Here is a 23,470-nt window from a genome sequence, read left to right on the forward strand (position 1 = left end):
TTTCAAGGGATGATTTGATAAAGTGTATTAGAAAAAATAATGTACGCATTAATTATGTATATTACTAGTATCTTGTTTGGTACATTTTTCAATCTATGTATAGCTAATGCATGCATTAGTTATTTATTGAGAATTGAGATGTGTGTAATATTATATGCAAGGAATTTTAATACATGCATTAGCATGATTAAAGACACAATTATCCCTCAACCACATCTTTTTCACCATATTTATGGAGGATATTTTAAGAAAAAATTATGTTATGTATATTTTTTTCTAATACATCAAACCAAATACGGCATAATAAATAATCTCAATATAACTAATATAAACACGTCAGCATTACTAATACACCATACTCAACACTATTTTTATATATCCTACCAAATGACAAGTATCATAAATTTTGTTGGTGAACCAAACAAGCCCTAAATATTTTGGACTTTGATTTGAATCGGGTCGGGTCTGTTGTTATAAGAGGTATATAAGTGGAGTCAAGCCCAGTGAAGAGTGCAAAACCCTGCCCTCCTTCTTCTTCTTCTTCTTCGTTGCATCAGTTCAGTCCTCGCTGCTGTAATTTGCTTGTAAGAAAAAAGGAATGAGTAGTTGGCGGAGCTTGCTCTTGCGACTCGGCGAGAAGTGCCCCGAGTACGCCGGAAATGCAGATTTCAAAGATCAAATAGTCAGTACATCCGTCTTCTATGTTGTAACGGATTTCCCAATTCAAACGGTTTGAAATTCTCATCCTTTTTTTGGTATTGCAGGATGCATGCCATAGTTTGGTTCGCCGAGAAATAGAGCATTCTGGGGACGATGTTTTTCCAGTAAGAACATTATCCTGTTTGTTAATACTCCTCGTTACCTCTATTACTCACTGTTGTTTTTGTTTTTGGTATTGAGAAAGCTCATGTGAGTTAATTGGCTCAACCCCAATTGTGCTCACAGGTTAGAAAGTATGAGCACACTGCTTCACCCTGCTCCCACTTAGAAGAGCGAGTGAGATGCACCTAACCCATACTTCACTTTTTGTGTTCTTACTACTCAACCAAAGCCCTGAGGACGACTGCTTTTTCTGGATTATTGTTGTTGTTGTTGTGTATGTATGAAGCACGATCCTAGTTTCCAGACTCATTTCCTTTTCCCCTTTGTAATTTCACTTAATGAATTAAATTGAGCATGGGGCAAATATTGTGGTAACTGGTAATCAACACTTTACTTTAGACGACATGTTGGTAGAGTGAGACGGGAGTTCGAAAAGGTTTCTCCTTCGCATTATGACCAAATATGATGTGACCTTAGAAAAGAAAAAGAAAATTGTCTATGTGTCCCAAAAGAGATGTACGCATGAACTTTTAGTTCCTTCTCCATAGGCGTGTTATATGTGAAATGTTCTTGCTCAGATGGAAGGCTATTAACCTGTTGGTTATCATTGGGTCAAATAATAGTTAGATATTGATGTAAAAATGTGGAAGTTGGATTCAATGCTACTGAAACTGCAGATGAGGTCCAGAGTCACTGCTTCAATATATTTAGAGCAATTGCGTTTCAGAATGCCTGGTTTCAAAATTTAAGCATCTTCTTCATTAAAATAAAAACAAAACTTCGGATTAGTTTCTTATGTGTGATAAACTAAACTTATAAAATTGCCAACTCGTCCCCAACTTGGCAGATCTACTAGTTCTGATAAATTTCAAATGGATACTTTTTACCTATCAAACAAAAAATTTAGTTCTGATAATTTTATTGGCATATCTGTCTTTATAATGCAGTGTTTTTGGCATTGTCTTTTCATTGGGGTGTATATATATAATGTAGTTGTAGATTTCGGCTTTCTGGCTCTCTTAAATGTGTCCCATTACTCACTTTATTGAAGAGTCATCCCCCTCTCCAACCTATCATTGCCTTAGAGTTCCCTTACAGTAAAAGCTTTGCACTATTGCCATCATTAATCAAGAGTTATCCAATTTGTGCTTACAAGGAGGCTTAGTGTTATACTATTGAATTGTATGCTGAATTATGTACTTTATTTCCCTATACCTTGGCAGTTCCTTCTCCAGTGTGCTGAGCAATTGCCTCACAAGATACCTCTGTATGGAACACTGGTAAGTTATCATACATCGCTCTTTTCTAGTTTGAGTTCTGTTTAGCCATGTTTTTTCTTCTTGATCCTTATTTTTATCCTCTTGACTATCTTCTTCACATACTTATGAATGTATATGCGGTGATGCCATACATAGACAATTGATAGTCAATTAATCTATATTCTTAAAAGCAACATTGGTTCAGCATTTCACGGTTGAAGCTCAAGAAAAATGTGCAGCTGATACAGTTATCGAAACATTTTTCCAGCAAGCCTCACGGTTCTTTTAGAAATATATATTTTGATTCTGCGAATCAGGAATAGACACACTGTAGATGAATCAGGAGAATGATTCAATGGGAAAATATGATTTTTTAATGAAGTAAGAATATTATTAACAAAAGGGCGTTAACTAGACCGTATACTAGAAGTATTGTTTTGGCAAGGAATTCTATGCATAATTAGATAATCAACATCTTTTTTTGGCAAGAAATTGTATACATGTTAGGGGAAGTGAGTCTCAAAGTACTGTTTCCACACTACCTATGACCCCAAAAACTCACCCTACTCCCCTCACCCACCCAAAAAATATTTTCCCGTTGAACTCTTGCTGTCCTTTTAAAATAGTCCTCCATAGGCCACAACCGTTGGGGAGTGGGGCATGTTTAGTCCTCCAACCCCCCTCCAAAGCCCCATACTTCTCCGTAATTTCTCCAAAGAGCATTTACCTCTACCCCAAATCTCTATAACCACTTTCCTAGAAGTGCCTTGTCATAGATTCAATTTCCCTAACATGTATAGAATTTCTTGCCACATATACACTTTCCTAGAAGTCCCACCGTAACGTGGAAGGCGTGAATGTTCTTCAACCCTCGTCCTTTACAATATCCCAGAACTGCTGAATGAATGCTAGAGTGAAACAATCAGGTCCAGAGCTTTATCTCCCGTATAACTGTCAATCACCTCCTTCACCTCCTCTTCTCCATCACTCTTTCTAGTCACCCCTCTTCTCTTCCCCTATTTGATTAAATTCTAAATCCCCCAATCTAAGCCTCCATTCTGATTCCGCCTCCTCCTCCTGAAAGGGAAAATATGATCTAGTACCACACTCAATGTTAGTGTCAGTTACCTTTTTTCCCTTCAAATATGAATGAGGGGATCACAAGGTGGGGGATTGGCCCCCTCCATCTAGGCGGAAGCTTGGTGGGGATCGGACCCCCACCATCACGATTACCATGTTGCCTTAGCCCTTATTTCCCTAGGCAATCTTTATGTTTTATTACTATATTTTTATTTTTATTTTTAAATTAGTAATGTTGTATTCCTCAGCAGTAAGGATATGCTGGTGACCTCCAAAAATTCGTACATAGAGGGTCTAGGAAGGCTAATTACAAAGATCCTAACATATCTACTAGTTGCTCTACCTCCTCTATACATTCCTGTTTACACCAAAAATACAAATAGGCAATGCAATTTTCCTTGACTTTCTGTATGGAGTTTTATTTGTTCTCATAGCATCTTCCATTTCTTTCCTTCCATACTGACCACCAGATGCAAGCTGGAATAATTCTCCACCACTTTTTTTGGCTTTTACTGCCTCCTCTCCTGATCCAGCAACTCAACAGGTCAGCAGTATGTTCTGGCATCGTCCAGCTGTTACCAGTGAGCCTCAAAAACAGAGACCATAGTTGACCTGTGACTCTACAGTGTAGAAAAAGATGGCTGTTGGTCTCATTTGTCTCATTGCATAGAAAACACCTTGGTACTAGTTTTATTACTATATTTCTTATCTACAAAGAATCTGTATAGGTTTATTTATTTATTTGGCTACTCTCACATCAGGGCTTGTGCTGAGCAGGAGTCTATATTTTTATTCAGTGTAGGGCTATTTGAAATTTAAAGAACTACTTGTATTATGATTCCCCTTAGTTGTCTTACAAGTCAAGATTATTGGGTGTGGGAAAGAGATGGTTTTCAAGTAGAGTTAAAAGGATATATAAGATTCATACAATTGACTTAAGTAGCTTTGGGTGGGGTATATTTGGTTAATTGCACTATCAATTCATTTATTGGGATATTTTGCATTTCATGGTTATTATTTTCGCTTAGTAATTGTTCTTGTGTTTCCTTTTTACTTTTTTTATAAATGTTCTGTTATTTTCTTTTCCCTCCTCCTCTCTGCATTTACCACTTCTGTCCATCTGCAGATAGGCCTTTTGAATTTGGAAAACGAGGAATTTGTCAGTAAATTAGTGGAGAGCACTCAAATTAATTTACAGGTCAGCAAGCTCCAATATTTGGTTATTCTTGAGCATTGGGAATAGTGGTCTTGCCTTTTTTTTTTTTGGAAGAAGATTATTTTTTGTAATAAATGAAAGTGACACTTATCTTGATTTTGCATCTTTAAACTCCATATCTGTTATTGCATACAGCTTAAGTCTTGTTACCCTGGGGTTATCTGCTACATTATTGTTTTTTTACACTATAAAAATCAACTTGCCAGACACATCTAGATTCATTTGTTTAATTTTCTTCTTGCTGTTTCACTAATAATGTAGCAAAATGGTGCTTAAATATTTAGAATATGGTACACAAAGGCATATCCAGGATATGCAATCTTTGAGTTCCTTTAGTAATCTCAAATTGATTCACGATGATAACTGGGTTCAGAATTAAATATTTATACATTTTTAGTGGATGTTTTAATACATATACAGTGTATGGGTAAAAGCTACTGGGTTACCCCTAGTTTTGAGCTTAGAGAGTCTTTTTGCTTATATGCTTTTGGTATTTCCATCTTCTTTGTTGAAGAAGTGGTGTGAGAGGAGTTAAAGGAAGTTCCATCAATGTTAATTTTGCAGTCAAATTTGTATCATGGGTTTGTATTACTCTGGATGAGGTGTCCTTTTGACAATTGCTGTTTTCCCTTCGTTTCAGGATGCGTTGGAGACTGGACAGTGCAACAAGATTCGTATATTGATGAGGTTTTTGACTGTTTTGGTATGTTCCAGGAATCTGCTACTTTTGCTGCTCTGATGTTATACTCCAACTAAGAGTCCTCTAAAGTTTTTCTATTGTGATCTTTATTGAGTTTGAAAACTAAGTGGTCTGAGAGCAGGGTGTTTGGTAGCCTTTTGGTTAAGGTATGGAGATATTTGGTAAAGAATGTAATTATGCGTAAAGTACATTTACCAAAGTTTTATCATCTATGATTCCGATCTTTGTGGGTGAAATTATCCAAGCATTCAGAACATTCGTCAAGACCAAGTTCATTCATAACCATAATTTGCATCCTGTAACTTTGTTATGATTTTAGGATTGAGTGCGACATTCGAACATCAAAGTGACCTTTTTCTTTTTGGATTAGAGTCGCCCATGAGATTATTAACATCAAATTGAGTTCATTCACTTCTTTACCCAGTTTCTGCTTAACCTGAAACCTTGCATAACATTTACTTGTATCCTCACAGACAATTTTGAGTATGATCTGATGTCGCGAGTTAATTGGTAGTTGTTAGTGAAGTTAATATATTGTTTGTGTTGTTAGATGTGCAGCAAAGTTATCCAACCGAGTGCATTAGTGGTTATTTTTGAAAGTTTATTATCATCAGCAGCGACTACTGTGGACGAAGAAAAAGGAATTCCCTCTTGGCAAGCACGTGCTGACTTCTATATTACTTGTATTTTATCGTGCCTTCCTTGGGGTGGTGCTGAACTTGTTGAGGTAATAATATGCACTTGATCAAAATGCCAAATCTTTACAATTCTTGCCTGCAATTGGGTGACAAGTTTATTTTTTCCTGCTTGTACTTTTTCTGGTTATTTTCTTTTCTTTCACGAGGCGGGGAGGAAAAAATATGGATCTTAGAGATTCATCATAGCAAAGCCTCTTTGCTGGTTTACTGTACCCAAAATTGTAACTAAGCTTGAACTGCACATATTGGGGTTGGCAGATTGGCAATATGAATAGGAACTAGGGAACTTTATCCATAAAAGGAGTTAGGTAAAAGATTTATGGCAGTATCCCAAGTAGATTGAGATTGAGGCTTACTTGATTGATCTCAAAGTTAAGACATCTGTTAAAAGGTGTGAAGTGTGGGAATATATTTCTATTTCTGTTGCTTACACTTGTAAGTTCATCACACATACATTTTTTTTTTGGAAATAGTAAAGATTTTATTACACATTGAATTAGGGTTATATTGCTGCATACTTGTAGATGCCTGAAGGCACGATCATGAAGGCTTTAAGGCTTATGCCTCAGCTTATTTTGTATATTATTATTATTGGTGTTGTGGTTGTTGTTCTTCTTCTTCTTATTGTTATTATTCTTATTATTATTATTTTTATTACTGTTGGTATTATTATTACTATTTTGATGATAGCTGAGATATCCCCAAGGTCAGTGGTGCACAGTTCAAAACTCGGTGGATAATGAGCCTGCCCCTCCTTGCTTCTCCACTTTTATCTGTTACAGGTTTTGAACCATGACACTTGCCTAATTCACAAATCATGCGTGTGCTCTTACCACTAGACCAAAAACCGGGAGTTTTTGTATTATTTCATTGTCTTTTGCTTAGTTCTTTCCGGCAAATTATTTTTTTGTTACGAAGACTTAAGCCTGAGGAGTAAGTCAAAGTGTCTTGAAGATTGTCAACCATTTTTGTTTTTGTGCATTCACAGGGAATTTATGTATTTTAGACGTCTGTATAAATTTTCTGGTTGTATTTGTGGTTCTCTTTTAGTTGTGTAATGTGCCAATTTCTTCTATTCCTTTACTAAATCATATGTTTGCTTTCTTCTCATTTACTTCATCTTTCTCAGCTAACGCTGAATTACCTACCTCTCATGTCGATTTTCAGCAAGTTCCTGAGGAGATTGAAAGGGTTATGGTTGGAGTAGAAGCCTATTTAAGTATTCGAAGACGTGTGTCTGACGTTGGGGTTTCTGCCTTTGAGGATATTGAAGAAACCAATAATGTTGTCAATGAGAAGGTATATATTTGTAATAGATGTGAAAATCTCTTTATGTTATACTAGCTTGTGTCTTTGCACTGTCTGTTTTATTTTTCTTTCTTTAAAGACCTTCAACATCATACAGCCTATGTTTTCAATCATGGCAATAGTATCATAGAGACAAGAGTTCAAGATTAGTGGGTGATGAATTTATTATCTATATGCTTGTCCCTCAAACGAAAACAATTATCAGCATCAATATAAATATGTAAATTCTTTATTTCATCTTCTTCTGTAGTTTCTGCTTCAATTTCGTTTTACTTACTTTAAGCAAATATGAACCCTTTCAACATATCCCCACCGCAATCAACTCTTCCTCTATGAATTGGCCAAACTAAATGAGTCTTCTGCCCTTCTCTAAAATGATTGATCCAAAAGCTACTTTATTGGACAAAGTGATGATGCCTTGTTGTAAATCTTTTCTATTTGGGATTTAAAAAATGCAGGAACTGTGAATGTTTTCATACTAGCTTCACTACTTATGAATAAAACCCTGTTATCCTCTTGAAAATAAATCACCTTCTCATGTCTTTCTAAAGAAAAGAACTTAGGAATAAGGTGAAAACTTTGCGAATGTGACTCATTGGTGTTCACAAGTGGTTTTGAAAATAAATTACCTTTTCCTTCTTCCAAAGCAAACAATTAAAGAAAAAACAATGAATTGAAGGATAGAAAGTGTGAACTTTGGAACCATGCCCTAGTGGTGTGCACTGGATTGACACTGTTATCTGAAAAGGAAATTACTGAAAAAGAGCATGATTGAATGTGTATGACGTGGTGGTTATCTGAAAAGGAAATTACTGAAAAAGAGCATGATTGAATGTGTATGACGTGGTGGTTATCTGAAAAGGAAATTACTGAAAAAGAGCATGATTGAATGTGTATGACGTGGTGGTTATCTGAAAAGGAAATTACTGAAAAAGAGCATGATTGAATGTGTATGACGTGGTGGTTATCTGAAAAGGAAATTACTGAAAAAGAGCATGATTGAATGTGTATGACGTGGTGGTTATCTGAAAAGGAAATTACTGAAAAAGAGCATGATTGAATGTGTATGACGTGGTGGTTATCTGAAAAGGAAATTACTGAAAAAGAGCATGATTGAATGTGTATGACGTGGTGGTTATCTGAAAAGGAAATTACTGAAAAAGAGCATGATTGAATGTGTATGACGTGGTGGTTATCTGAAAAGGAAATTACTGAAAAAGAGCATGATTGAATGTGTATGACGTGGTGGTTATCTGAAAAGGAAATTACTGAAAAAGAGCATGATTGAATGTGTATGACGTGGTGGTTATCTGAAAAGGAAATTACTGAAAAAGAGCATGATTGAATGTGTATGACGTGGTGGCTGATTGTTGTCAGTGGCCAGTTTGAGTACAACTTGAATCAATGTGTTGCCTTGGGTTTGGTGTCTCTACTTCCTAGCATATAACACAGATAGCTTCCTTTGTGGTTCTTGATGGTTTTTCTCATATTATCATTGGATGGACTCGAGTGATAGAAATTGCTTAACATGTGAGATTCTCCAGGTGCTCTTCAATCAAAGTAGTTTGTTGCACCCCCCAATCCTTCCTCATCATTTATATGCCTATGTTGCAATGTTTGTACTATTAAGAGTTGAGATATTTGATCTACAGGATTTCTTGGAGGACTTGTGGTCTCGAGTTCAAGATCTTTCTAATAGAGGGTGGAAACTTGATAGTGGTATTCTTACTTCTTATTTATCTTAAATTTGTTTTAATCCTTTCCTCTGTCAACATTACAAATTTTTCCTCTATTAATAAAGAAAAACTGTCTTTTGTCTGCTCCAAAGAAGGCAAAGCACTCGCCTAAGAATGGGTGGGATTTTTTTATTTTTTTTGAGAATGGTAAAGTTAAGAATGGGTGGGAAAATTAATGGCGATGAATCATCCATTGCTATTTTTCCTTAAATAACAAATTAACAACCATACCTTTAAACTCCTCTAGGCATGTAAAATGAGCTAAGCTGAGAAACCATCTTTGATGGAGCAGAATATCGTGTTTGAGAGATGTGTTTTCCGTAGATTGGAAGCCAAATGGCCAGTGATTGCTGTCCTAATCCTATGAGATGAGAGGACTTTGGGTTAACTCTTGGATAGATATTATAATTTTCTTTCTGTTGAAAGGAGAGATTATGATTTGGTCTTGAGAGGAGACGTTAGGATTTCAGTCTTGAAATTTCTTCTACACACCTAAAAAGGTAGTTCAGTGCACGAAACATCCCGTGTTCGCACAACTTCCAGGAAAAGGCAGCATCCCAAGGGATTGTGATGTAGGCAACTTACCCTGGGACAAGAACCGTGACTCGCGGGTCACACAGAGACAATTTTAACATTGCTACTCACCTCCTTCAATATATTTATTGATATTCATTTTCGAGGTAACTGAACCCCAACATCTGCTGCATATCTACTGATTCTTTTACTTTTTTTGAGTATGAAGATCAAGTAGGATTGGAACATTATATTAGAAACAGAGTAGACGAGGCCTAGATTGGTTTTGTGAGCCTTTTGAGCATATTATGGGTGTTAGAATGTCTCACATTGGTGAGGGAATATGTTATTGTATTTGTCTCCTTATATGTCATGGACAGTCCTCACTTCATGTGCTAGTTTTTGAGATTGAGTTAGCTACAAGGTGAATTTCTTTACAGTGGGGGTTTAGCTCCTGTTACATTCATATTTGGGCCTTCTTGAGCTTGGGGTTGGTAGCTGGGCCAAGCTATGACCAAGTAGCTTGCTGTATAACCTTGGTTCACATGTACCCCTACTCCCGTCACCTAGGGAAAAATGTAAAATTTTGTGAATAGGGGTAATTATCCAATCCTTATTCCTTCTTTCAATTAAATTTGATACTATGTTCCCTTGATTGTTTGGTAGGTCATGCCTTGTCAATTAGTGCTTTATCAGATTAATCATTAATGGAAGTTCTAGTATTATGCTAATAATTTGATGTTAGTGGTTTTCAACTAACTGTGGATAAAAATTGCATATAACTTGATTTTCACACTTTCTGTTACTTAAATAGGAAATTTCTTATATTTACTTGTATGTAGTCTAGAGTTTGTATATATTAAGTTAATGGAAGTTCTAGTATTGTGCTAGATGAATTTGATAGTGGTGGTTACATTGGCTTCCAACTAACTGTGGATAAAATTTGCATATACCTCTGTTATATAGCTTTTCATTTCTAAAATGAGACAAATATGAATTGTATGTAGCCTTGAGTGTTTCTCTGATAAAGTTGTAATTGAAGTGATATGAAACATGAATTATGCTGAATAAAGATCTAATGGAATAACTGATCAATAGCGTTAGTGAGTGTTAAGCCCACTTGAAGAGGAAGGTTCTAGTGATTTGGTAGTTTGATCCTTTTAGATCTTTCTCTTCTTTAGTTCAGAGGACATCACTTCCTTTGATCTCTTTTTTCATTCAAGAGTTTGGACATGATAAACAAGTTTGTTATAGCACTATCTATTGTCTGCCTGACAGTAGCCTGTTACTTGTTCTAGATTTCACCTGAAGAAGTTAGTTTTTTATCTGCCTTTCCTCTTCTCACCTTTAGTTTATGCCAAGAAGCTGAAAGTGAACAGTTTCTCTGAAATGGATGTGAACATGAATGATCAATTTTTTGTACCAAATAGGTTTTTGATTGCAATTTGGTTCTTGTATGGAGTTTCAAGTTTATTCTTTTAAAAAATTGGAGAGATGGACTTGAAACCGATACTAGGCTATTGTTTTTCCTTGATTGTGCAATTTGACTTTTTAAAGTCAAGTGTGAACTTTGTCTTCTGCATTTCTGGACTGTTTTGAGCGCCTTTCTCTTTATGCATGTCTTTGCAATTCGTTTTTCTCTTTCCCATTTTTAATTTAATGTTAAAAGTGTGGCATTTTATCTTGTCTTGAAGTTCATTTCTTTTTTATTTGGAAAAAAACTAGTTCCCAGACTGCACCTATCTTTTGAGGCACAGCTGGTTGCTGGTAAGTCTCATGATTTATCTCCAGTAAGCTGCCCTGAGCAACCAGGTCCTCCCGGAGCTTTATCTGGAATTGCCTTCGGTAGACAAAAGCACGAAGCTGAGTTAAAATATCCTCAAAGGATAAGGAGGCTAAATATATTTCCTTCAAATAAAACTGAGGTAATTGATTAGTTTATGTTTTGATAATTGAATTGATCCTAGCATAGGAAAACATGGTGGCTGATCCATTGATAGAGGTTTCGATTTGCATGTATCCAGGTGTGTTAGATATGGAGTATGTTCTTATTTTGTTGTATTTTTAGTCTTGTTGTTTGTGCCTGCCAGTTCTCCCTAGAATCTCCCCTCCCTCTTTCATCCTCCTCTCAGGAAATCTTCCTCCAATTGTTGCAATGTATCAGTGTATATTGTGTGATTGAAGGGATTTACTTGGCCTTACAGCTATAGAGCCTGCATGTTGGAGTTTAGTCAACACTAGTTGGTTTCTATGAACAGCTTGGCTGCTGAGGATACATTGTTCAAGGGCTGAACTTAATTTTTGGGGATGCGTTACTCTTACTTGTTATTTCTACTTGCTGATCTTGCCTTCTATTTTTGTTTTGAATGGCAGGATCTTCAACCCATTGATCGCTTTGTCGTGGAAGAGTATTTGTTGGATGTGCTTTTCTTCTTGAATGGATGGTTTGTTAACTTTCCCAATTTTGGTTCCACTAATTTTAAGTAGGGTTTCTGTTTCAGTTCATTGTGTTTGGGTGTAGCGTTTAAGGTTAGAGGTGCGCTTGTGTATATATGCTGTACCTAGTTGCTATGTGCTTTTGTAGTATATGCTGAACTCAATGATTTTTCTTATTCCTTTTCTTTTCGGTTGGTGCAAGCTAGTCGAAAGGAATGTGCTGCGTACATGGTTGGGCTGCCTGTACCGTTCAGATATGAATATCTTATGGCTGAGACAATATTCTCTCAGGTAAGAACTGTTGCGGTTGCTTATAGAATAAAGATTTGTTGTAGGTGGTGGTATTAGAGAATATTAAACTTCAGCAATGCTATTTTCCTTCCTTTCTTGGTCACTTATTGCCATAGCTCCTAGACTCCCTATCCCCCCTCTCCCTCCCTTTTAGAACCTGTTTGGATTTGCTTATTTTAGGTGCTTTTAAGCCAGAATAACTTTTAAGCATTTTTGTAGTGTTTGTATAAGATAAAGAAGTGTTTTTAAGCTAAAAGCATAGGTTAAGATTCCTAACTTATGCATTATACTTGTAAGCCATAAGCTATAAGCCCATCCAAACAGACTCTTATATATATATAGGTAACTCCTGAATTTTCTCCCTAGTGACAAACCCAGATAAATAACCGGTAATGCAATCATCTTCCTCTCCGTATGCTTGCTAATTCATGAATATTTCACACATTTCAACTGGTTTTGTATATAAATGTTAAGTCTTGCACCACTTTGATCCAAATTAATGTCCTAAACAAATATTGAGGCTTTCTTACCTATGGTACACAAGAAACTCATGGTTCATTAACAAATAATTGCGATATAACCATTCTTCCTCCTCTTCTGCTCACCTGCACAAAACCCTACAAGAAAACTAGTGCCTCCATCACAATAAAAAGAATAGCAACAGAGATGACTGCCAACTCCGTGCACCTCAACTAGTTCCAAGGGGTATTTCATGTCCCAAAATACCCCTTATACGCGACTGGCACCCAACTAGCACTACCCGCTAGGCGAACCAGTTCATACCATGCACTTAACATTTAGTCAAGACTCAATCAAAATAAATGCAAGTTTCAATACTCCAATAATTAAATACGAATAATTAATGATCCCAATTGTTCCATATGTATTTACGAATAATAATAATAAAATGAAGGAACAAAACTCTAGCCCAAGATCCCACACTAGACCATGGAGCATCTAAAAAATTACAGAGAGACTCAAAGTCGGTGTGCAGTTATAAACAAATGGTATAACTCCTTTTTGGGAGCCTCCTTGAACAATCTGGAGGTTCACCTCAACAACTGGATCAACTCTAACGAACTCATCTGCTTCTAGCTTCATCCTCAATAACAACATATGCATGGACATACCCCTCATCTTTGCCATTTAGAGATAATATGCCCCTCGTTATAAAAGTGGTTCACATATACCCCTACCATTACAAAAATGGCTCACATATACCCCTACCGTTACAAAAGTGAAAAAATTAGTCTTTCTAAAAAAACATCTGCATGGACATGAAGGTAAGTAGTTAGTTATACGTAAAAATAACCCAGTAAGATCCTCGACCAGCCACTTTAGATACACAAATACACTCTACACAGGAATTTTATCATTATATAATGGGAAAAAGGACAAATATACCCTTGAACTATCGAAAATGGTATGCGTATACCCTTCGTTATACTTTTGAGACACCAAAGTCCTTGCCATCCAAAAAGTGGAGCACTTATATCCTTCACACTAACGGACGGACATGTGGCACCATCTCAGTAATTTACTTGATTTTTTTTTTTTTTTTTACTCAAAAACTAAAAACCCACCCAATTATATCCTAACCCACTTAAGACCCGAATTAACAAACCCTAACCACACGTATTCTCAAATTAATCATTCACTCGACTTCAGTTCATCTAGTTGACTCGTCGCCATGTCCGACCACCAGCGAACTCAGAAGGACGATCCTTCCTGCTTAATTACAACTCCAAAATGAACTCCAAATTGCCTCGGAGTTTCTCTCCAATTGGCTCTCCTTTCTCTCCCGTAACCTCTGTCGCTCCTGCACCCAAACAATCTCCGATTGAATTGTGTAGTTCATATACTGATTTATACACACAATTTGGATAAAGTTTCCAGCTTTTATGTGCTCTGCTCTTTTTGTTGGATGAGATAGCGTGTTACTTCAGATTAGTTTATTTGTTTGATTTTTTATTGAAATTTTGTAAAAAAGATGTTTCTTGGGTTTACTTAGTCCTGAAGAACCGTAGAATAGATACACAATTTTCACGGCCAGTAGACGGATCGAATATAGCCAGATTTACATATGAATTAGAATAAGCCGAATGGAGAAGACCACAAAGACAAACAAAATTTGGGGCTTTCCAGATTTTGAGAATTTTGTAGATATAAATTAAGTGGTCAAGAAAGCTGTCGTGTTTGTACCAGCACTCGTTGGCGCCGATGAACGTCAAACGGCGATAAGGTTGGGAAGATCTTTGTCGATTGATTTGAATTCTCCGCGGAAAAAAGGACGAGATGATTCCAAAAGGGAATGGAGATGTGGGTTTTCAGTAGGAGAAAGAGAACTCAGTGATGAAGGCGTTTTTCTTTTTGCTTGGTTGAACAACAATGGAGGATGCAAGTATGGAGGAAGGAGGAGGATATGGTGGCTATATGAAGAAGGATAAGAGTAGTAGTTTGGGTGTAGTATTAGGGTGTTAGTGAGTGGGTGGGTTAGATAATTATTTGGGTGGGTCTTTTTAATTTGGGTGGGTTTAAATTAAGTGAATAATTGGGTAGATGCACAAGATGGTGCCACATGTCCGTCTGTTAGTTTGAAGGATATAAATGCTCCATTTTTTTTTGATAAGGTAACTTTATATTCACATCAAAACTCATCAGCAAAGCCTGATGAGGTGGGATTTACAGCCCCCGGGGGGTAATTTCAAAAGCCAAAAACTGGCCAAAACTTTACAATTGAGCTTTAAAATCCACTAAGCTATCTACCTCCCCCACCAAATCCTGTTTACACCAAAAATACAGCAGGCTCAAGCTATTCATCTTGATTTTCTGAGTGCTGTTAAGTTTCCCATCATGTGATCTTTCATTTCTTTCCTTCCACAATGTCCACCAGATGCAGGCTGGGATGCATTTCCACCAGTCCTCTTTTTTTTTTTTTTTTGAAAAGGTAACTTGTATTATAAACACAGGAATACTCAGGACGTATTCCAGTAATACTTACAATCAGAAATACAAAAGTGATGTTGTTTTCCTATGAACTCCTTAAGGACTCTAACATACTAGTGATATCCTCATCTTCATGAGGATATTCATGTTTACACCAAAAATAGAAAAGAGCTAAACAATTCAGCTTCATCTTCTCCATAGAGCAGCTCTTGTTCTCAAAACATCTTTGATTCCTTTCCAGCCAAATAGTCCACCAAATGCAGGCTGGGACAATCTTCCATCTCTCCCTGTGCCCCGACTGATTTCCATCCCGATTCCAACATGCCAAAGCTTCCTTTATGTTTCCTGGCATAGACCAACTGATGCCCCTTTTATTGATGAAAATTTGCCAAAGTTTCACTGTCTCCTTACAGTGTAAAAAGAGATGATTTATTGTCTCTGTCTCACATTCACAAAAAAAACATCTGGAGCACAAATCGAGGCCCTTCTTCATACGGTTATCCTGCGTGAGAACAGCCTGTTTTGCTAAGAGCCAAGTAAAACAGGCCACCTTGAAGGGCACCTTAACTTTCCAGATCATTTTCCATGGCCAGTAGTCCTCTTTGGATCTTCTTCTTCTGCCCACTCCTTCCCACTGTCTCAACAACTCTAAAGTAGTCTTGGGCATTACCCAGTTAACTCCAAGTATACATAAGAACATGTTCCACAGATTTGCAGCTGTTCTGCAGTGTAAGAATAAGTGACTATTAACTTCTGCCTCTTCCCCACACATGAAACACCTTGAGCAAATCTGTATACCTCTTCTTTGTATCACTTCATGGGTTAGACATGCTTTCCTGATTGCCAGCCAAGTGAAACCTGAAACCTTGTGAGGGATCTTGATTTTCCAAATTAGTTTCCAAGGCCATTCCATTTCCATAGCCTGATTAGAGTTTAAGCTCCAGTAACAAGACTTCACAGAAAAAATCCCTTTCTTGTGCATTTTCCAGATTGGAGTATCAGGACTTTCAGTGACACCTGGAAATGCATTTAGTGTGTGTAATAATCCTGCTACTCTATCAACCTCCCAGTCATTTAAAGCCCTCCTAAAGATCAAATCCCAACCTTGAGGGCTCCACACTTGTGCCACAGTGTCCATCTGTTGTAGGCTCAATATATAAAGATCTGGGAACATGATCTTCAAATTCTCTTCCCCTATATAAATGCTCCATTTTTTGGATGGCAAGGACTTTGGTGTCTCAAAAGTATAACGAAGGGTATACGCATACCATTTTTCGATAGTTCGGGGGTATATTTGTCCTTTTTCCCTTATATAATATATTAATATCCTAAAGTTACCTATTTCAATAAAAATAATATATTAATATCCAACAAGGTCCAAATAATTGTTTATCAAGAATACTATTCATTCAACACAATCCACACTAAAGACTTGTCACAATGACAGTTAAAACAATTAATCAACACTATGAGTCCCTGACAACATATACAGTGTGCCAATTCTTAGAACTCTTGAGTCACATTAAAAGATAAAAGTGGTGAAAATGGTGTTTTCTTTCTGTTTTTTTGAGGATTGCTGTAAGACTCACATAATCCCATGCATTATTTTTTTGGACTGAACATTTTGAATTTCAAGTGCATATATATGCTTTTCATACCGGATCAAAGTGTGATATCCTTCTTATGCTTTCTGGAAGTTATAGTGAATATTTTAGTCACTGGTGTCCAGTATATCTGCTTGGAACTTTATTTGCTGCACATTTGGATTAATGAATACTTGTTAGTTGTTATAGCCATGACTTTCTCATCTATTGCTTTCGGAAGAGAAATATATGTAAATTGCTGAACAAATACCTTTTTTATTTGAACTGGTAAAAGTTAATTGCTGCAGGTATACTTGCTATAGGCTATTGGTTTTATACCTACAGACCTTAACTCTGCCATCCACCTGGACTGGCAGAGTTTAACCCACAGTTAGGATGAAGAACATGTATTTATTTTATTCTCTTAAGGGGCTAAGTTTTACATTACCTTAACAGCATAGAAGTCGTGGAACCTTATTATTGATAGTGTGTGTTCTCAGTTTACCTTTTGTTCCTTGGGATGTTCCTTATTTCATCATTGATGCATGATAACTTTACGGGAGCTTCTTCTTCATCTCTCCTGATATCTTTTAAATCTTGCAGCTTCTCTTGTTGCCACAACCGCCCTTCAGACCGATATATTACACATTGGTTATCATTGATTTATGCAAGGTAATCCGCTAACTTCTTAGAATTGTAAGCTAATTACATATATGTTTCATAAAATTCCTATCAACTGCTGTGGAGCTCAAAATTTCCACTAACTAGTCCTCATGGTTGTGTGTTTCTCATTTTAGGCTCTGCCAGGGGCCTTCCCGGCGGTAATAGCTGGAGCTGTCCGTGCTCTTTTTGATAAAATAACAGATCTAGACATGGAATGCCGGACACGTCTTATCCTTTGGTTCTCACATCATTTGTAAGTTGAAATGCTACAGTTGTGAGAGATGTTCCATTATTCTCAGCAAGCTCTTGTTGTTAACAGTTAGGCCAGTAATGGCTCATTGTTTTTATGAAGAGTTTACTTGATGTTGCTCAAGTGGCATATTATTGCTACTTATTGGTGTTTTTAGCTTATTTGTGGTACTGGGTTGTCTGTTCATGAACTTCTTGTTGGTGTTAATTCTGAATTAACCACAACCTTCTACCTTTTTGATGTTTAAGTGTGTGATGATCTTAGATGAAATGATCACACGTTCAACATGGTACATTGCTAGATCTATTCCAATTCATGGTTTGCTCGATGTTATGCCCCATATTATATCATCCACGCTCTAGATGTCCAGTCTTGGGTGTGCAAGGGGGTGTTGAAGTCCCACATCGGTTGCGAGTTAGATAATTGATCTCCTTATATAGTGTTGGGCAGTCATCACCTTTTGAGCTTGCTTAGGGTGTTTAGTTAGTCCCAGGATCTATTTTTTAACATGGTATTAGAGTAGGTAGAGGTTCTAGGTTCGAGTATCACTACCAGGCACCAGCCATCAGAAAAACAGAAAGAGAATTTCCATGTGCTTGACTCGTGAAAAAGAATCAAGCCCACAAGTGAGGGTCTGAGGGGGGGTGCTGAAGACATTATTAGATATATAAAACTATGCTCTCTAACAACTTAAGCATTTAGATGTGATAGACACACTCTTTAACAATTGAGTCGTGTTTATGTACAAACAGTGAGATCACTCTGTTTGAAATTGTGTTGCAGGTCAAACTTTCAATTTATCTGGCCATGGGAAGAATGGGCGTATGTGTTAGATCTCCCAAAATGGGCCCCACAACGTGTGTTTGTTCAAGAGGTTTTGGAAAGGGAAGTCCGTCTTTCATATTGGGACAAAATCAAGCAGGTATCTGGTTACTAGTGGAAAATACCAGCTTATTGCAGATTGGTTTTGAGTTAATTTTGTCATTAAAGTTTCTCAAATGAGTTATAACACGCTAATGGGGTGCTGTACTTATATTTGACCAATGACCACCTATCTCAAGTTAAACGTTTGGCACTTAAGTTATTTCCATGGCAATTGTATTAATTTTTCGTTTTGAAAGAATTTCACCAACTTGTAACAGCTAGGATGAATCTATATTTTTTCTCTTCAATTCTTTCTATTTAACTTCTATGAATTGTCATTTTTATCCTTGGCATTCTTGGCGGAAAGCTGCAAGTTTTCTCTGTAAAATAAGTGGATTTGAGGAGTACTTTGAACACTTGCATCAGCCAGAAAAGAGGACATACAATAAAGCTTAAAAAGTTCCCTTAATGGGTTTATAATATTATTTAAACACATTATTTCTTTCACATGGTTTATAATTTTCCATTAACTTTGTTTCTCCACTCTTCAAAGCAATAAAGCTTAAAATCAATTTGAAATGCTGTAAGACAAATGAATCAGTTTGCTAGGTATTAAATTCCCTTTTTTTGGGTGGGGTGTGGGGGTGTCAATATGCAAGCTTTGATATTCATTTTTGTTTAACCTGTAAACATATGAAGTTTATAGCTAAAAGCAATATTGCATGAGTTTGGGTAGATGTTGGCATGATTTTACAACATTTCTTTTAGGTGATTTAGACAAAAGTGGACAAGATTAACTCAAAGATAAAATGGGTTGCTCAAATAAATCCTAAGACTGAATTGCATAAAGTAATAATGAATAATGTGTACTGTGTGATACTATTGTTACTTCTATGAGTATCAATTTAGAAGCAGATATACTGTAAGTTAAAGTTAAAGGTTTTTGCTTTTATTCGGGATGCTAATTGAAGTACTACATGAACATGTTCTCTAAGAAAATATTTTTAATATAATCTTTTATTTTACCTTTATATATCATTATATAATTTTTAGATGGAGTAAACACTAGAAATAAGTTAGTGATGTCTCCTTTTTTTTGGGAAGACTTTATAATCTATTTCCTTGCGTTTCTTTTAGTGCAATTCATATATTTCTTCTTTCTTTCATTTTCTATAGAGCATTGAGAATGCCCCTGCTTTGGAGGAGTTACTTCCACCAAGAGGTGGACCACAATTTAAATATAGTGCGGAAGATGGTACTGATCCAACTGAGCGTGCACTTTCTTTAGAACTTAAGGACATGGTGAAAGGTAGGAAAACTGCCCGGGATATGATTTCCTGGGTAGAAGAAAATGTTTTTCCAGCCCATGGGTTTGATATTACCCTTGGAGTTGTTGTTCAAACACTTCTCGACATCGGATCAAAAAGCTTTACTCATTTGATTACTGTCTTGGAGAGATATGGCCAAGTCATTGCAAAGATGTGTACTGATGATGATCAACAAGTTAAGCTGATTATGGAAGTAAGTTCTTACTGGCAAAACAGTGCTCAAATGACAGCTGTTGCTATTGACCGGATGATGAGTTATCGGCTTATATCTAATTTGGCCATAGTGAGATGGGTTTTCTCTCCACTGAATCTTGATCGATTTCATGTTTCTGACAGTCCATGGGAGGTAAATCACCTGATTTAACTAGTGCGAAGTCATTTACTTACAGGCATATTTATTTTCATTCTCCTTTTGAAAACTCAGTGTATGTTCTCTTTCTAAAACTTACCCACATACTTTTGCATTGATGTGCTTTGTAAGCTCTCGTGTCTAAGTAATACATACCCCTCCAACTTGCACAGATCTTCCTTTTACACGCCGTCAATACATGAACGACTTTATACACATATATTTGTAGCAAGTACCCAATGGTTTTACCTTGGACACTTTTAAGCTTGGAAGTGTATGACACGCCTCATTACGTTTAAAAAAAATCTAAAAAGCACTCCCTTGCTCGTAAGTTTATTAGTTACAATCCAAATTACTCCCTCCGTCCCATTTTATATGAGGTAGTTTGACTCGGCACGGAGTTTAAGAAAGAAGGAAAGACTTTTAAAACTTGTGGTCCAAAATGAATGATAGAAATTTGTGTGGCTGTAAATCATTTCATTAAGGGTAAAATAGACATTTTATAGTTGAAAAGTTACTTAATATAGAAATGTGTCATTCTTTTTGGGACTGACTAAAAAGGAAAGTAAGTCATATAAAATTGGGACAGAGGGAGTAGTTTTCTTGCAAAATTACCATCTTCCTATCTCTACCACTACCACTCTTCTCCTCCATCTGATTCTCCCTGTCACAGCCTCCACCACCAATAAAACAACCATCTTCGAAATATACCACCATTCCTTGCTCTACAATAGTTACGCCCCCTCTTCTGGGTCTGAACCTCCCACGCTTACAACAGATATAAGCTTTCTTTTTGTTATTGTATGTTGAAGATTCACTCTTACGTCTAGTCATGCCACCTATTGCAGTAGAAAAATAATATGGTCAAAAGGCTTATCTTGATTTTGTCTTCACAGTTGGATTCATTTCTATGGTTATTTGTTTATGTGGGTTCTGGTCTGAAAGAGTGAATAGATGTCAATAAAAACATTGGAGGTATTTTGTCTTTTCTTGAATTGGAGGATGTGATCCAGGTTTGGGTGGTGGTACAGGCTCGGGAGAAAAGTATGGAGAAGGGTGTGGAGCTGGTAGTAGGTGGAGGTGCTGGGTGGGATGTTGTTGGTGGAGTAGATGTAGACCACTTGATCAAAAATAAGAAAATGAAAAAGGTTTAGGCCATTTGATCAAATTTGAACTGTTGAATTTTTCTCTGATTTTTTAAATTTTAGCCCTTCAGACACTAGAAGTTTTGGGAATAAATGCACCTGCTATGTGGTGAAATTGTGGGGTATTAGCTATGGATTTTTCAAGTTATGGTGTATATAAGGTTTGCCCATGTATTTAGGGTGTGCAAAAGGAAATTCCCCAAATTTGTATGGGGACAGGGGTGGGGGAATCTTATGAGTTGTAAGTTGGAACTCTTTGGGCTCAATGTTTTTATCCTTTCCCCTTTTTTTCCCTTTTTCTAAAAATGGAAACCTGTAATTTGTTGTCTTGCCTGATTATTGTGATACGCCGTTGGGTTCCCTCTGCATTGCTGGTTTCTTTTCTTCCCCTCTCCAACACTACTTCCGGTGTTGTTATGATCTCGTTTGAGTTAAGAACCATGATTTAGTGTTTTGTGGCTGTAGATCCTCAGGAATGCTGTCAGTAAGACGTATAATCGGATTTCTGATCTAAGGAAAGAGATTTCATCCCTTGAGAGAAGTGTTGTCTTGGCAGAAAGAGCTGCATCTAGAGCCGGAGAAGAGTTAGAATCTGCTGAGTCTAAGCTGAGTGTCATAGATGGGGAACCTGTTCTTGGTGAAAACCCTGTAAGAATAAAACGGCTGAAATCATATGCTGAAAAAGCAAAAGAAGAGGAGGTATCTGTTCGTGAATCTTTAGAAGCAAAGGAAGCTCTTCTTGCTCGAGCAGTTGATGAAATTGAGGTATTTTATGTTGGTCATGAATATAGATAAATTAAAATTGACTTGTATCGACTTGTATCATATCTGAATATCTTGGATCTGGAATGAGGGCCCAAGTGCTGACAAAAATATATTTACAGGCTTTGTTTCTTTCACTGTATAAAAGCTTCTTGACTGCTTTAGCGGAACCCCTTCATGATGCATCCAGAGATGGAACCTTGCGGCCCTCTGGTCATGCAGATGATATGACCATTGACCTTGAAGATTCTTCAGTAATGGAGTTAGACAAGGATGACGAACGACCAAAGAAAAGGTGGTGTATCCATTATTTACTCTTCATTCTGATGCTATTAGGACGAGATTTTATCTTATGTTCTTTCTTCTGGTTTCCTTTGTCCTTGATGATTTTTAAATTATTTTTCTCTTTTATGTGGGCGAGTTACAGCCATCCTAATGGGAGCGGAGAAAGAAAGGGCTATAATCTTGATGAAAAACAGCAATGGTGTTTAACAACTCTGGGTTACCTCAAGGCCTTCACTAGGCAATATGCTTCAGAGGTAATTAGTCATTTACTTGTCATGTAGCCATTACAATATGTGACCTATTTCTGCCTATGTTGCTTAGACTCTTAAAAAGTGTTGATGGACGTTTGTCGGATCCTCCAAAAACTGTGTATTTGTGGAGGATCCGAGTAACATAGATGATACCAGCTACGACTACTTTTGTCAGCCAAAGTGAGGCGTGAGCCCTTTTTTTGTGGAAAAAGTGCCTAAGTTGTGGTGGAAGAGTGAAAAATAACCCATTTTTGTAAAGAAAAATGCCTAGAGTTTTGATGAAGAGTGACGAATAGGAGGGAGTTCAACCTCTGAACTACTTGAAAGAACCCAAAACTGCAGCTACCTACTTAAAGTGTGAATTACTTTCATGCTGCAACTTCATGCAACCTAACTGTTACAATTTCTTATCCTGATCTTTGTTTAATTTGTTTGGTGATGTACAGATATGGCAGCATATTGAGAAGTTGGATGCAGAGGTACTAACTGAAGATATTCATCCTCTGGTTCGAAAAGCTATATACTGTGGTCTGCGAAGACCTCTGGAGGAATGATTTATAACTTCGTCAGTTTCTTTTTATTTTCTATTTTTGCTTGTTCCTGATTTGTTTTGTTGGTGTATCTTGAGTAATAGATTTTGTAATGTAGATTAGATGTTCAATGTAAAAATAATTGGAGCAAAAGCAAACAGCAGTAGTAAGAAGAATTGTGCTTTATTCAGAAATTTGTTTCGTTTTATGATATTGAAACTGATTCACCCCTAAGTCTTTGCATTTTTTGAATTTTTGGGGATCTTCATTCAAATGTAAGAACCCTAAATTTTATTAATTTGATGAAATCATAACATAGTATGAAACTGTGCCTACAAGTAAATAAAGTACTTGTAAGATTAGAAGGCCATATCTCCACAAACAGACACCATTAAGTTTCAATGCAAATTGATGCTACGTTATTACTGACAGCACCACAAGTACACGGTGTGGCT

At 36.7% G+C, this 23,470-nt stretch overlaps 2 protein-coding genes across 2 annotated transcripts; one reads left to right on the plus strand and one right to left on the minus strand.

Annotated features, from left to right (window-relative positions):
• The first annotated feature begins 507 nt into the window (after positions 1-507).
• On the plus strand, positions 508-23,249 carry LOC102588913 (nuclear cap-binding protein subunit 1). The gene is made up of 19 exons (XM_006352524.2): positions 508-682; positions 765-824; positions 2,046-2,102; positions 4,288-4,359; positions 5,018-5,080; positions 5,628-5,804; positions 6,943-7,074; positions 8,736-8,802; positions 11,058-11,257; positions 11,706-11,776; positions 11,975-12,059; positions 17,192-17,260; positions 17,386-17,504; positions 18,285-18,423; positions 19,542-20,039; positions 21,653-21,952; positions 22,072-22,244; positions 22,377-22,488; positions 22,932-23,249. Exons 1-19 carry the CDS (start codon positions 599-601, stop codon positions 23,037-23,039), a joined length of 2,586 nt encoding a protein of 861 aa, XP_006352586.1. The 5' UTR covers positions 508-598; the 3' UTR covers positions 23,040-23,249.
• LOC102588593 (uncharacterized) lies at positions 14,656-16,221 on the minus strand. Its single transcript, XM_006352523.2, has 2 exons — positions 15,604-16,221; positions 14,656-14,981 (listed from the first exon to the last, which is right to left on the minus strand). The coding sequence occupies exons 1-2, from the start codon at positions 16,177-16,179 to the stop codon at positions 14,790-14,792; spliced, it is 768 nt and encodes a 255-aa protein (XP_006352585.1). The 5' UTR covers positions 16,180-16,221; the 3' UTR covers positions 14,656-14,789.
• Positions 23,250-23,470: the final 221 nt, after the last annotated feature.

Source organism: Solanum tuberosum, unplaced genomic scaffold (assembly GCF_000226075.1).
Source record: "Solanum tuberosum cultivar DM 1-3 516 R44 unplaced genomic scaffold, SolTub_3.0 scf00149, whole genome shotgun sequence".
NCBI classification, from domain to species: domain Eukaryota; kingdom Viridiplantae; phylum Streptophyta; class Magnoliopsida; order Solanales; family Solanaceae; genus Solanum; species Solanum tuberosum.